The sequence below is a fragment of the Gavialis gangeticus genome, unplaced genomic scaffold, assembly GCF_001723915.1.
Source record: "Gavialis gangeticus isolate Ggan-Ray unplaced genomic scaffold, GavGan_comp1, whole genome shotgun sequence".
NCBI lineage: Eukaryota > Metazoa > Chordata > Crocodylia > Gavialidae > Gavialis > Gavialis gangeticus.
Window position 1 is genome coordinate 54,986,019 of NW_017729029.1, and position 14,686 is coordinate 55,000,704.

Consider the following 14,686-nt stretch of genomic DNA (forward strand, 5'->3'; position numbering starts at 1 on the left):
TGGAATTTGTAGGCTTAAATTTAGTCCCAGACTTAAGTATATTGTTGAATTAGGGGTGAGAAAATATCATTCTGTATATTGATAATAGCGTACTTGCTGTAAAACCTGTTCCTGTCCCTAGGTTAGGTCCTTTTAGGGAATACTTTGCAGTTCCAGATAATTCTGGTTAAATAAACACTATTATTAGTGGCAACCATGTTGAGTGAGAAAGTAATTCTGTCAAAATAAAAGGACACAGATTATTAGATGTACTTACTGCTGAAGAGGCTATTTTCTGCCAAGGTGACTGCACTTATTTTCCCAAAAGTGGGATAAAGTACCTGAATATCTAACCAGATAAAATGGACAAGACTGTCTTCATGCAACTGAGTTTCCTTTCCTGTGATAGAAAGCATAAGCTGCGATTTGCCTTTTCTAATGTGTTCCCTTCAATATATAGTAAGGAATATTAAAGAAGATTCAATGTTCAGGGAACATAGCTTATCCCGTAGGAGATAAATTTAATGATCACATTGCATTATGTTCTGGAAATTCTGTGCACAGTTCTCAGTTATTTGTTTTACATATTGTATCTTGTTTTATAAATCACTGCATTGGTCCCTGAAAGTTAATGATAGGTGAAGTAAATAGTAATCACACATGTACCTTGTATTATTTATCTAAGTGTCATGGGGAACTTTGAAAAATCAATTTATTAATGAATAGAGTATGCGGTAAAGTATTGTATTGGAAAAATATATATAAGGAAATGTCTTAAGTCACAGAGGGCACAAACAGAAGATACATCTGTCGTGTGATTGGCCACTTGAAAGTCCTCTATAGCTGCACCTTTACAGAAGTGCAGGGCTGCAGAGCACTTTAAAAGTGCCTGATCACGTGACAGTCTGAACCCTCATTACATGAGGGTTCAGATGAAGGCACTCCGAAGCTGAACACCTTCATTAACTTCTGTCAGTGTGCGGGGAGCAGGGCTAGGCTGATGTAGCCCAGTCCCGCCTCCAGTACTATCTTCAAAGTAGGAGGGGACAAGGGAGGGAAGGGAGCTCTGTCTGGGGTTTGCCCAGCCTGCGCTAGAGGGTGGGGTGGGTGAATTGGAGCCCCCTTGAGATGGGGGCAGGCTCCAGTCCACCTGCCCCACCCTCCAGGCAGGCTGGGCAAAGCCTAGAGCCTAGACCAAGCTCCTTCTCCTCCCTTTCCCCCTCCCATTCTGAAGACAGCACTGGAGCTGGGAGTGGGGAAGGATGGGGCTAGGGGATAGGGCAAGCAGCCACTCCAAAATGCAGCTTGATCCCATGACCTTTTGGACCCAACAGTGAATGTCTGTTGTGTTGGGGCAGGGGGAAGCGCTGTGACCCATGGCACTTCCTGCGAAGCACCATGAGTTAATGGGAGTTGGACATCTGTCAGTGCTCTGAACTGCAGCTACCTCTGGAGTGAATCACAACAGCTGTTTAACAGCTCACTCAAGCAGTATAGAGAATGGAGATCACATCCAAAGGGATGTACATATGAGTTTTAAGTAGGCAACATGTAATTTGGTCAGGACATAAGGGTTAACACCTTTATTCCCACAAAAATTGTCATAGTATCTCTAAGGATTGCAAGTGATCAGGACCCTGGTTTCATCATGTTTTATTTTAAAGAGTTACCTCCAAGCAGCACAGTGTTAGCATGCTGAGATGTTGGTTCATCTTGACTTGGAGGGAAGAATGTCAACTAATGAATAACTAATAGCATATCCTGCAGTACCTTGATGTTCTCCGGAGAGCTCCAGTCCTGCTTTGCATGTGAGATCTGATGAGATAAGAGCACAGGATAGTATAGCTGCAGGCACCTCTCTAATAATTCTGCTATTTCTATAATGTCAACTGGCTTCCCATGCAATAATTCCTGAAGATGAGCCCAGCTCAAGCATTAGCCTTGCCATGTGATTGCATATTCGTTTCTTGCCTCCCAAAAGCTTGTTTTTTCGGGTAGTGTAAGCCTGGTGTGATGGGTTTTTTTCTCTTGCAGTGGGTTGTCTTTTTTTCAGCTGACTTTTTTGGCCTTTTCCCGCCCCTTCCTCCCTTGAAGAGTCTAGTTATCCTAGTGCAGGATCTAAGGGGGAATATTTTTTCCTCTATTTTTTTTTCTAACCAGAATCTCAAGTAGCAAGGGCTGGATATTTCTTTTTTAAAAGTGTGAGTTTTAAAGGTTTTTAACTTTGGAATGAAGAACACATGAGAGACTGTTTTTCTTTTAGTTCAATCAGTTGCTATTTATGTATAGCCACCTGCTTTCATCAGGATTTTTGTTAAGCAGAGAAGTCCCTAAATTGGAACCAGTTTATCAGTTGCCCCTAAACTTTGGCAGAAGTTTGATTTCAGATCACACTCCTCACTTGCTCTCATCTTTAAATCTAAAAGCCGGTGGGCAAAGCTGTTAGTTTGGGGAATATATTCATGATACTTAAATCCTAAAATAAGAAGTAGCTGGGTGTTTTATATGCTACTTCCATGCTGGAAATGAATCCTTGCATCAAATATTCGTTTTGAAATCTGTTTGATTTGCAAAATCCATTTAACACCATCCAGTCACTAGCAGTTGGTGATACATTACTAATGAAATATTAGCTTTTATGTAGATTTTGTTTTTGGAGATGTGTGGGCGAGGCTTGTTTTTCTATTGAAAACTTATCGGCTTGGTGCCTATCGCTGGAAGAGCCTTGCATCCTTGCTTCCCAGATCCTGAAAATAAATAACATCCTTCACAGCAGTCAAAAGAAATAGGTACCGGGGTCGTTTCCTGGTGGGACACACAAACTTGGCTGAAGACCTGACTACACCGCTAATGTTTGTTATTGCTTGTAGGGCTGTTATAGGGTAATGTGTAGCTGAATTTGTAAGTCATGCCTTTAACATGCACTTCATTTGTTTGAAGGGTGAAAACCTCCGGAGCAGTAAAGAAACGTACCACAGCAGTTCTCTGTCAGACATGATGGTAACGCCAGTAAGCCCTGGGCAGGACGACGTATTCTGGAGTGCAGGCCAAAATGAAGAGCAGCCCCCAAAGGTACTGAAAATGGAAGGTGTTTAAGTCCCAGGCAACCGTTGTTATTCGTGTCTGATTCATTCCCTGGTCTTTCTTCAGTAAGCATTGACTAATGCTCTTAATCTCCATATACACAACCAGGAGGGTCACACATGTGCCTGGTACCTCAATGATGGGCTCATAAAACAGAGAACAACATCCAGGGGAGAATTCAGCTCCTATTGTTCTCTTTTTTTCTTTCTTTCATTTACCCAATTTTTAATCTAGAGTTTAATATCATAACTACTGATAGGAAGTGATATCACAGATTAAATCCAACACATTACTGTGTGTAAAATCTTGCCCTTAAACAAGTAAATGACAAAATTCCCTTTGGTTTCAGTAGAGTCAGGATTACATGAACCCTTTTCTGTCTTGTATCCTTACAGTTGGGTTAGAAAAGACTGATAGGGTAATAGTAACTTTTCCCCAAGAGTTCAGAATTGGTGTGTTGGCTTAAAAGATATTTGTCTGGGAAAGATAATATTCTTAAATGCACAAATGCATGAATTTGGATACGGCTCATTTTATCTGGTAGAACTGTGTGTGCATTTGTGTATAAAAGGTCATATAATAGCTGAGTCTGTTAGACCAAATATGTAGGTTTTTTTGCTCTTTTGAAGAATCTAGTTGCACATCAAAGATAGTTAATTAGTTTATATAATTCAAAGAATTATTTGGTAGACGAAAACCAGAGGAGTAAATGCAGGGTAGTTTGCGCATATATATAGATATATTAGTACCTCACAGGTGGTGTAAGCGTGTGTGTGTGTGTGTGTGTGTGCACGCACGCGTGCGCGCATGTGAGGTGCTGTTTTCAAGCAATTGGAAGTAATTCACCTCTGTGAGTAAGAACACATTTTCTTTATCCCACAAGTGCATTTCCACCCGCTATAATGCTGAGCCAACAATAATGTGGTTTTAAATAAAAAGACGTACCCCCCAGAAAATCCCACTGGAGCATTATCTTTTATGTGTTTTAAGTCTGTTTCTCATGTTAATACAGGGCATACATTGGGATTATTAACTGAGCATAAGATACCAGAGTTGCAGACTAAAACCTTTGCTTAAATCTTTTAAGGTTCCAGAAAGAACAACCTCTAAATGTTACCGGGATCACCTGGGCCATCAAAGATGTCCTTCAAGGTAAGCTCTTCTGTGTATTGGGCTTAAACTAATGTTCATTTATTATCAATAGGAAAACTGAAGTCAGCTCATTAAACACAAAGCCATAACTTCAGTAACTGTATGATCAACACAGGTTCATATTTCATTGAATGGCAATTACACTTGTTCTCTCATTTGAGCCAGTTACTCATAAAGCACCTGGCAAAATGTTCTGATCTTGAACCTTAAGCAAGATTCTGAACCCAATTTTGTACTTCTCCTTTTAGGGCACAGACAGAAGTGGCAATTTTCACCCAGTCCGGTCACAGAAAGCAGATATAGCTGTGACCAAACAAGTGCAGACAGCTTAAAAAATGGCTGATTGATTTTCAATCTCAGTTGCATGAGGGGTCAGATGAAGATGTTTCAGAATAGAGCTGCCTGTACTGGTTCTCCCCATCAGCAGCTTGAAAATGGCACTGGCTTACAAACACCCAGATATATGCTGAGACTGACAGAAGCACTTTAGAAATATGTTAGTTTGGCCCCAGATCCCACACTGCACAGAGCCTAGTGCTGGAACATTGTCCCCAGGATGTCTGCCCAAATGGCTGTGCCCTTATTTCAAAAAGGTACAGTGCTGTGATCCAAATGGAAAGTTGATTAAGCTGACATGACGAAGCAGGATGGCCTGCTTTCGAAACACTTACTCTTGACTAGCTGAAGTGGGAAAACATCATCTCAAGTAACTTTCATGAGTAGTAAGTGTTCTCTGTTTAAGAATTATATGATACTGTACAGAAGGGCAACATGAGCTGATAGTTAAACCGTAGTATTGCAAGTTAGGCAGTCCTGGTCCTGTGGTTTCTAGGTCTTGCTTTATAATCACCTTATATAAGTCAGTTTATCTCCTTACACATGCATTTCTTCCCTTCTAAATGGGACTAATAACTACTGTGAGGAGGTGTTCACATGAATTCATTAATGTTCATAAGTGCTTTCAAGCCTTGGAACAGAAGCACAAAATATACTGACATGATCTTTTTCCTTTGCTTAGCAGTGCCCACCAGCCGTCCCTGGGGGGACATGCTCTGAAACTAAACAGCAGCAGTAGCAGCTCTCCGACCAGCAAGCAATGGGAGGTGGGATCTCATCAGAGCAACAGATCAGCCTCAGGTGATGCTTAGGTCAATGCTTTATCAGTTAAGATATGTAAGACTCCTTTTGCCTGAAATCCTGGATGTGAAATCTTTTATCTCTACACTGTGGTTTTTTTTAATTGCATACCTGGTACAGAAAAGACTCTGATTGCTTTCTGGGTTTCATGGCCTGTTTTCCTAAAATAGAAATTCTTCCTTTTTTGAGTCCAAAAGTTACCTGTGAGCCTGTTTCCAGGCAGGACATTTGAACAGTCTGAGTTAGGAAGTTAACAAAAAATCAGTTGTGTTTTTATTTATCCACCGTGTTGAAAGTCAGCAGAGCTGGTTCAGAAGGTAGATTGGCCCAATTAGAAGGCAAATGCTGACTCGCTGGTGTTTTCTTCCTAACCTCATGCTACTTTATTGCATTGCTTGCTAACGAGGTGATGCAGTTTAGCAGCTGTTACGCATTAATGCTTCTGCACTCTAATACTTTGTTGGCTAAAGAAAACATGAGGATTCTCGTTCAGCATCTTATGAAACATTCTTTCAGTGCATTATAATTAATTTATTAAAAACAGAGTGGAATGGGGCAAAATGTAGGAGATGGAAGCAACCACATGAAGTGCAAGCAAACTGCAAGCTGACGGGAGGTGTTGTACCATGACTTGTGCATGATGACTCACATAGCTCACCCTGTGATTACAGCACATGTGAGGTTAATGCAGGTTTATGACAAAGTCTGATTCCTCATAAATAAGTGGCTTGAAACTCCAGCTGGCTTGGGGCCCTGAGGAGAAAGTAGGCAGCTTGGCAGCTTTATTCCTCTCTTGTTGCCTCTAAATGTATTTTAATTATACACACAAACAATTATTATATTATATATAATACATTAAATTATATCATATAATTTTATGTATAAAAATAAGTAGTCTGTGACGGCTGTGTCTGGAATCCATTTATATTAATTGAACCTGATTGTCCATCATGCGTAACTCGCTACAAAATGGTGGCATTTTAAACCCACTTGTGCTAACATGTATTATCATAAAGCAGGAAAAACCAGTCCCATTTTTGTAAAGTAAAAATGTTCAGATACTCACAGAAATGAACTCCCTACATCATTAAAAGACAAAAAAAAAAGGATTTTTAAAGGGAGATTCATTTTGGTAATTTAAAGCACATGCTAAATGAAGGAGAAATTGCTTCTTTATTAGATTTCTACAGTCAAGGCTATTTTGTTATAAATGACTAACCAAAGTAGGGGCATTTTGCTTCAAGAAGAACACACGGGTTGTTTCTTTTGCTGTTAGGTCATTTTATGTTTGAATAAAAATTTAGTGATGAACAATCATGCAGTGGCCTAATTCTGCCTTGCATGATGTGTAACTCATGTGCTATTCTGGTCAGGAGAAATGCAAGCCTCACCAGCTATGGAAAGAATAGAAAACCTCCCCTGCGGTTTAAACAGTCTCCTTGGGTGCTTAAGTGCAATTAAATTGCAGCTATTTTGGCAAGTGATGTTCAAGGAAGAGCTTGTTACTGTTCCAAACGCACAGGAACAGTGAATGTGATGTGAAAAGGGCTGTAAATACAGTTGAACTGATCTTGCAGCATAGCTGATTCAAACGGCAACTGGTAACGAACTAGGAATCAAATAGTCTTTAGAAAATGCACGTATAATTATGATCATCAAACTGCCTCAATATACAAATTAGGTTATTGAATCCTAACGTGTACAGGCTAGATTGTCCCACCCTTGTACAAAGCACTTCTGTGTTTGCATGCGATCCACTTCCATCCCTAGTTCAAATACAGAAGAGAACAGCGAAGGCTTGTGGAGGCCAACGCATCAGTCCCAGCCCCGGCATGTCCTTTCTGACCTGTGCTCGGTTCCTCCTTGCAGATCTGCTTGTCTTCCAGGATATGCAGTGGCTGTGTGGTTTCCCCAGGGCTCGTCTCACCCCTTGCAGAAGTGCATTGCTCTCCACTAGATTTCAGAATTATACAGCCAGGCAGAGAGCTCTCTCTGAGAGCTAAACCCTAACGCTACCGTCTACAACTCTTTTGCAGGGAATCAAGGACTGTCTAAGGCAGAGAACCCCCTGTCCCCCAACCACGTGCAGCGGTGCAAGAAGTCTGAAAACACCCCTCGTCTTACCCAGGTTTCAGTCGCTTTTACGGGGGCGGTTTTCACTACCAATACTGTTTCTGTTTTGTTCACAGTTTCTATGGCGCAGACATTTAGAAAGGGTTAACACAAGTGTAACCTGTGTTTAAATAAATGATTAATCAGTTGTTGAAGCCAAAGGTAACGAAGTGGCTGAGAGACATGGCTTATAACTATCTGGAACGTGTTGTACTGCTGGGCTTATAACCAACTTGAACATATGCCACTCCTGGCCATAACATGCTTTATCATTTATTAACCCTTCACAAGACATAGATAATATGCCATTAATGTAAAGTGGAACTTTCTGCGTGTGTCTTATTTGTTAAATCAGCCTTGTAATGTTTGCTGGTTGTCTCTCACTTCAGATAACTGGAGCTAATAGTGCCTTTGGCAAGAGATTAGAAGTGGAATGATTGGTATTTTATAAGTTGCAGGGAAAGGTCTCGATGGCTTGAAGTAATGCAGAGCCAGACCGCAGGTCAAATCTAAAGCAAGGCGGTGGTGTCCTGAAGTCTGTAACATCCATTAGTTATGGAGGAGGAAGGTGCAGTGATGCTTGTCGATGACTTGGGAGAACTGAGAGCCCCTGTGTGACCCGAGTGCCTAAATCCGGGCTGAGCCGTAGTCTCAGCTCCCATCTATAAAACTGAGAATGACCCACCCCTGTCTTACAGAAATGTTGTAGCTGTGAGTGCTTTAAAGATGATGAGGGTCTCAGAGATTCTGATAATGGGGCTGCCCTTAAGGTCACCTCTACCTCATCACTACCTCATCCATTTACCACATCCAGGGTTAAATAGTGCTGCTGTGCTCTCAGCTGATCTCCCTCTAGATTAGCATCAAAGCTACAATCCGAATGAGTGGTGTCAAGGATCACAGACACAATGGAAGCCAATGGCTTCAGGCAGCTTTGGCCACTGAATCCCACTAGAGATGGTCCTTCCAATTTAGGGCCGAATGCTGGCCTTTAGCCACTACCGAGGTTGCTGTTTGGAACCTCCCGGAGGAATAGACACGGCTCAACGGGCTTGTGAGAACACGCCAGCAAAACTGAAGTGGGACATTTCATGTTTTTCCTGTGCACAATGCCTTTCCCTTCAAGGGTTTTCATCACAGGCATTAGAACTCCTCCTTTAAATAGCATTAAGATGAAGCCTGATTGTCCCCCAGGAACTGAGATGTAGCTGATTTTTTTTTAAACAGATTAGATGAGCAGCAGCAGTACTGCTAATGAATCTGAGGATGCCCTGCTAAAATATAGTGAGATGTTTGAACCTTTAATATCTTAGTTAAAATTAACCACATTCCATTGCTAGGGGTTTGCAGTCATTTCAGTTTAGCTCATTATTCTTTTTGAAATATCAAGCTTCAGTTTTGTACCATTGAAAAGTCTTATCTTTATAATAAATATTCGCAGCATAAAAGGTATGGTAACTACTTATGCTGGCACCAATTGGAAGTGCAATAACATGGTTGCTCCTGTGGTTTTCGGCTGGAAAAATGCAATTGAATTTCCTTTATTCAGAGTCCAGGCTTCTTTGCCAAGGGAAAGGACGGTGCCAACTCATTCTGGAAAGCAGCAGAATATTCATCATCCAGTGATGAAGTAGGCAGCAGTGATGATGATGATGTAAATCACACAAGGTTGGGGTTTTTTGCTTTTATTATATATTTCTAAGTATTGAAGGAAAACCGAGCCCACATCTTCAGCTATAAATGTGCAGTGCTCCACTGAAATCAGTGCACTGGATTTCCACCAGCTTAGAATCTCATCAGTCATATTTTCTGAATATTTGAGTGCTGCAGAATAATTGCAGTTATCAGATCGTACATCTTGGATTTGCATTTTTTTTACCAAGTTGGTCTTACAATGACATATTCTTCTGTAGCTTCCAGCTCACACTCACATGTGCACCCTCTTTCTGTTTTTTTTTTTGACTGTGGTGCTTACCAATCATTCAAAATGCATATTTTGCTGAGAAATAATTGAGTGAAGGGAAATGGCTATTCCAAATGACTTAGAGCAAAGTGATCAATCAATGAAGCACGCTGTTTGCAACTACAAACCAAATTCTTTCCAGCATCTTCTGATTTTCTTTCAAAGAAGCTGTCTAGTTAATTCACGTTCTAGGATGGTTTCAAAATGTACTGTGGTCACACACAGCTCCCTGGGATGGGACTGCTTCTAGTCTAACCTGATGGTACACGGTTTAGTCAACCTACAGGAAGAGCTGAAGAGATTTATAATTTGCTTGGCAAGCCAATTGTTTGGCTTATTACCTGTTGTTTCCATTGTGCTGCTCTGAAAGCAGAGTTTTCAGGCCTGCATATGCTCCCTATTTGTGTGTTTTGAGTCCATTTTCAAGGCACAGTGGGAGGAAGAGGAGAAATATATAGAAAATGCCACTTGTTTGAGCCACCTGAAAGTGATTTTAATGGAATGATTTGTTTTCCCCAGTTTTTCTCCTCCAAACCACCCACAGTGATTTGAAAAAGGATTTTTTTTAATCAGTCATAGGCTGACCTCAGAAAATCTGAAGAAGAAAAAAGTATTGCCTTGCTACGACATTTACATTACTTAAGCTTTAAAGTTTTGTGGCCCCTTCTTGCGATAATCGTTCTGAAGTGCCTTGGCACGGTCATGTTATGTCAGTGGTTTCCAACCAGTTTAGGCTGAAGACACCCCTTGACATACTCACGGCACCCTTTGGAAAATGTCAGCTTTTAGTTTTCAGTCTGTTTTTGACTACAGGAAAATAATAGAACAATTCTTCTATTTCAAGGAAATCAGAAATACCAGAACAGCTCATTTTTGACAATATGGATTCCTTCTTGAAATCTCTGAGTTTATCTTGTGAATCATGTTTGCACACCTAAGGCTGTGTCCAGATGAGTGTGGACATGTGGTATGTGGCGCTGGAGACCTGTCTGTAATGCCATGCGCCACACATGCTGGTGTGCCCCACGCTGCTACCTTGGAGCACATGGGGTTTTTCACCCCGGGAGATCCCTGGGTCAAAAAACCTACAGCAAAAAAAAGCAAGGTGGCGCACATGGCAGCAGCATGCACCGTCCAAAACAGGAGCCTGGCCGAGCAGAGCCATGCTCCAGCTGCAGGCCATGCTGCCAGCTGGAGGAGCACCACAGCTGCATCTCCCCAGGGCCCCCAGGACCCCAGGTAAAGCTGCTGGATCCAGCATAGTTGCTGGCCGCAGCCTCCCCTACCCCACCCAGGGCAACCTACCATGTGCCAGAGCGCACATGGCACGGGTGTTCCCCAGGGACACATAGCAGCAGCATACCTTGTACTGCTACTACTTGTCCCTGGGGAACACCCATGCCATGCATGCTGCTTGTCCCCTGGGAAGGATGCTCTGCTGCTACTGGCCCACAGCCGAATAGTGCTAACACTGTGTGCTTTTCTCCATAGCACCCTAGAAAGGATCTCAAGGCACCCCTGGGTGTTGCAGCACCCTGTTTAAGAATCGCTGCTTTAAATCTACATAAATTAGTACGTGGCTTTGATGACTGAGTGCTACAGGGCCTTTTGTGAAAGGAGCAGAACAGCGTGACCCTCACATGCGCTCTGTCTTTGTATACCTGGAGCCATAGCAAAAGGTTCTGTAAAATCAAAAGTGTCATATTGCCTATTAACTGAGTCCCTTCACCTCGGCTGAGCAACATTTCAATTGAAAGTAGATCCTGCGGGAAACATACCCTGATTAACTCTAATTGGATAGAGGAAAGTAGGGGTGGAGGAGGGTCAAAGTAAAATCTGTAGCCAGTCCTGAAACTGTTCATGGCCTGGAAAGCTTCCATTGCCACTGCTCTTAGGTTAAAACCTTTCCTGTGTTATAAAGCATCTCCAGAGCCCTGTTAAGAGAGTGAGAGTCTTTTCATGCACTTGTGTGGGCTTTGGAAGAAACACTTAAGGCCAGAGTCTAGCTGGCCATTTCACAGAGGGAATATTTCCTTGTCCCTAATTAGACTGCAAAGCTGCTTGGCTATATGCTCATATTTTGGCTGAGTATAAAGGAGACAGAGCCACAGCTCACATAATATGTTCTGTCTGAAAGGAGGCATGAATGAGACATGTCCATTGATGCTGAGGCATAGGGACGTCCTCTGATGTGTGGGCTCTGAAGAACAACTTCTGTGTATGTGCCCACAAGAGCCAGAACAAGGGCAGCTGTCTTTTGCTGCGCCTTCAGCAGTCACATGTGCTGCTATTTTTCTGTTGTGCTTATGTGGGAGATTAGCCGGAATTTGTCCACTCTCTTTTTAGTAAAGGACTTCAATGCATGGGACCTAGCTGAACTAAACTCTCTATATGTCTGTACAGTGTACATACATGTTTACCACACTGCATAATGTTCCCACTGCACTGAGAATACATCCTCCTAGGACACATGTAGTGTTCAAATAACTCCAAATCCCTCTAAATCAAAGGATTTCCTATGGCTAATTTTGAAAGATCCATTTCATATGTCAGCCTGAATGCAGGCAACTTGCATACAAATCTTAAACAGGGAGTCCCTATGCATTTCTTTGGTCCTAGTTAATAAAAGTGGATCTTAATATTTTGGAAGGTCAAATCCTGCTCGCCTTCTTCATAATAGCAATCTCAGTAATCCTCAGTAAACTCTCCCCTGTCCTGTTGTGCTTCATTCCATTTTTATTATATATGCAAATGTTTGATTTAATCTTGCCTGCAAAAGGAAATCACTGCACATCTTTCAGTTCCGTTTTTCTTCAGTATAATGGCCCCTTTCACTGACCTGCGGCCTTGGTTATTGCCTTGGAGTACGAAAAGTGTCTCCCACCAATTGCGATGCAACACAACTAGTGTAGTGGAAAACTTCACAGCAGGATCCAGAATTCAAGCAATTTACAGACACCAGGGGGAAAAAAACAAATAAAATAACCCTAACGGATTGTAATAATGCAAGTGCAGTAGCACAAACACAGTATACAAATCTGGGTACAGTTCTTTGCTGGGTAATCGACCATTGCCATAGCTTTTAGGTCAATAAACTGTGCTTGAAGAAAAATGCCCTGTGGAAATAGTGATCGTTCATGGCCAACTTTTGCTATAAGAATAGGTGTTTTCCCCATTTGTTCCCAGTCTTGGCTATTCATTTGGCTATAGTTGTACCCAGTGGGACAAAGCACGATACCTTCTGAGAGATTTTTCTTCAGGGTAGGAAGGATGGTTCTGGACAATGTTACATAGTTAAGGACCAAATATCAGTTGCTTAAGTGAAATGATGTTTGACAAAATGATGCTGGAAACTCGGGGGGAAACTCTAAAGTAACCTCTCAAGATAGGAAGGGGTTCTACTTGCAAGTGAACATCAGCATAAAGTCTCTGTAGATATGTGCACAAGCTAATCATGGAAGAAGAAATATCAAAGTATAGCTGGTAACTGTTAATTATGATCAGTTACTTTGAGAATGTTTGTGTTTTGGGTGGTTTTTTCCTCTTGGATTGGTTCCGCTCATTAATTGGAATTTGTTACCAGGCAACCGCTAAGTAATAGAGTGGCAGATTTTTCAAGGACAAGAGCTCCGGATGGAATTGAACTGAAACCTCAAAGCATCGTCATGGAGCAGAAGGTAATTTGGCCATGCTGAGGCAGTGGGTATGATGTGTAGGGGAGTCAGATCCCTCATAACTGCTAACGCACATGAGGACTGCCCTTTCCATTTCTTCTCAACAGCAGTCAGACATTTCCTGACTCGATCTGCATTTGCAAAGTATAGGTACAAACACTAAAATAAAGAAATCCTGTATCAGGTTTTTTTTTCCCCTTATAATAATCCACTCATAGACTAGTTACTTTCCAGGTATAGGAGCTTTTCATATGAACACATTTATTAAAGGCACAGCACCTTTCATTTAGCAGAGCCTAAACGAAGCACTGCTATCAATAATAATACATCATTTGGATTATTGCCACTAGCTGACAGCCTTGACCTACTTTATAACCTTTACAGCATAGAGAAAAATATCTTCTCACTTCTTAAAATATTGCCTGAAGGAAAATCACATCAGGCCTGTTCATTTAAAGACAAAGGAGGCCCACAAAGCATCATGGTGCTCTCTCAGTTGCCCTCTTTGGGTTCAGCTCCACTGCTTTACCAAGGAAACACTGGGCACTTTTACACGTGCTCCGGGGGGGAGGGCACTTTAATTAGAGCCTCTGTAATTAAAGTACCCACAGCCTCTCATGTATCAAAATGGTGGCAGGGGTGCTTTAACTAACGCTTGTCGCTGATACAGGAGACGTGGAGGCTGCCAGAGTGTGCTAATTGGCACACTCCAGCAAACTCCATTAATCAATGAATCAAGTCTGTCCTGATGCGCTGTAATTGCAGCACATCAGAGCAGCCTTCCCCCATGTCTACAGGCACCCGCTGCTTCCAGAGCACAGGCTAGTCTTGTGGGTATAAGGCGGAGACAATCAAGTAAAGTCAAACCACTGCAGCCAGCTATATTCTCTGTGACTGCCTTGGAAACACAAACGCTAGTAAGGACAATGGTTTGCATTTGTGGAGCCACCTTTCTTTTATACATCCCTTTAAAGCACTTTTCAAACTTGAGTGAATTTGTTCTCATTCAGCAGAGGGTGAAGGTGAAGCCGAGTGAGATTGAACATCTTGACTGCAGTGTCAGAGACATCGGTGACAGAGCTAGGAAGAGGGCACCAGTTCTCTAACCCCAAGCTAGACTGCTGAGCTTTAGTGTTTTGGTCCTTTGACCTTGGGGGAAAGAATTAGATAGCATTCCTCCCACCTCGCACCCCATGAAGAAACCCTTTAGGGGAAGAGCACCCAGGGACCTGCTTCCAAGAGAAAATCATAAATAAATTATGAATTTTGAAAACACCGTTGAGAATAGAAAATTATTCATGGCATCCCTTTAACGTCCAATTAATTACTTGACTTTTAAATGGAAAATGGTTTCTATTTAAAATGACTTCCTTTTGTTTTCAGATATATTGGCTGGCATTCAATAAGGTTTCAGCAGGCTGTTCGTCACAGGCAGCGAACTGCCCTGAGAACTGCCTGGGATTCAGCTAGCCAGAAACTGGGCTCTTGGTTTTTTTTGCCTTGATAAAACAAAGAAAGAAATATTTGATGTGAAATTTAGCATCTCATCCTTTCCTGTATCTCAGGAAATGACCTTGGTCCTCAG

The 14,686-nt window shown here is 41.9% G+C and overlaps 1 protein-coding gene across 3 annotated transcripts in view; it reads left to right on the forward strand.

Annotated features, from left to right (window-relative positions):
- The window catches only part of NRK (Nik related kinase), a 151,919-nt gene that overhangs the window by 103,101 nt on the left and 34,132 nt on the right, over positions 1-14,686 (forward strand). For 2 of the 3 annotated variants that reach the window (XM_019521629.1, XM_019521628.1), the window contains 6 exons: positions 2,920-3,051; positions 4,151-4,215; positions 5,234-5,352; positions 7,389-7,480; positions 9,014-9,132; positions 13,011-13,104. In XM_019521629.1, coding sequence (XP_019377174.1) covers positions 2,920-3,051; positions 4,151-4,215; positions 5,234-5,352; positions 7,389-7,480; positions 9,014-9,132; positions 13,011-13,104 — 621 coding nt within the window. The remainder of the gene's footprint in view (positions 1-2,919; positions 3,052-4,150; positions 4,216-5,233; positions 5,353-7,388; positions 7,481-9,013; positions 9,133-13,010; positions 13,105-14,686) is intronic. The other variant, XM_019521627.1, reaches the window with a different exon arrangement.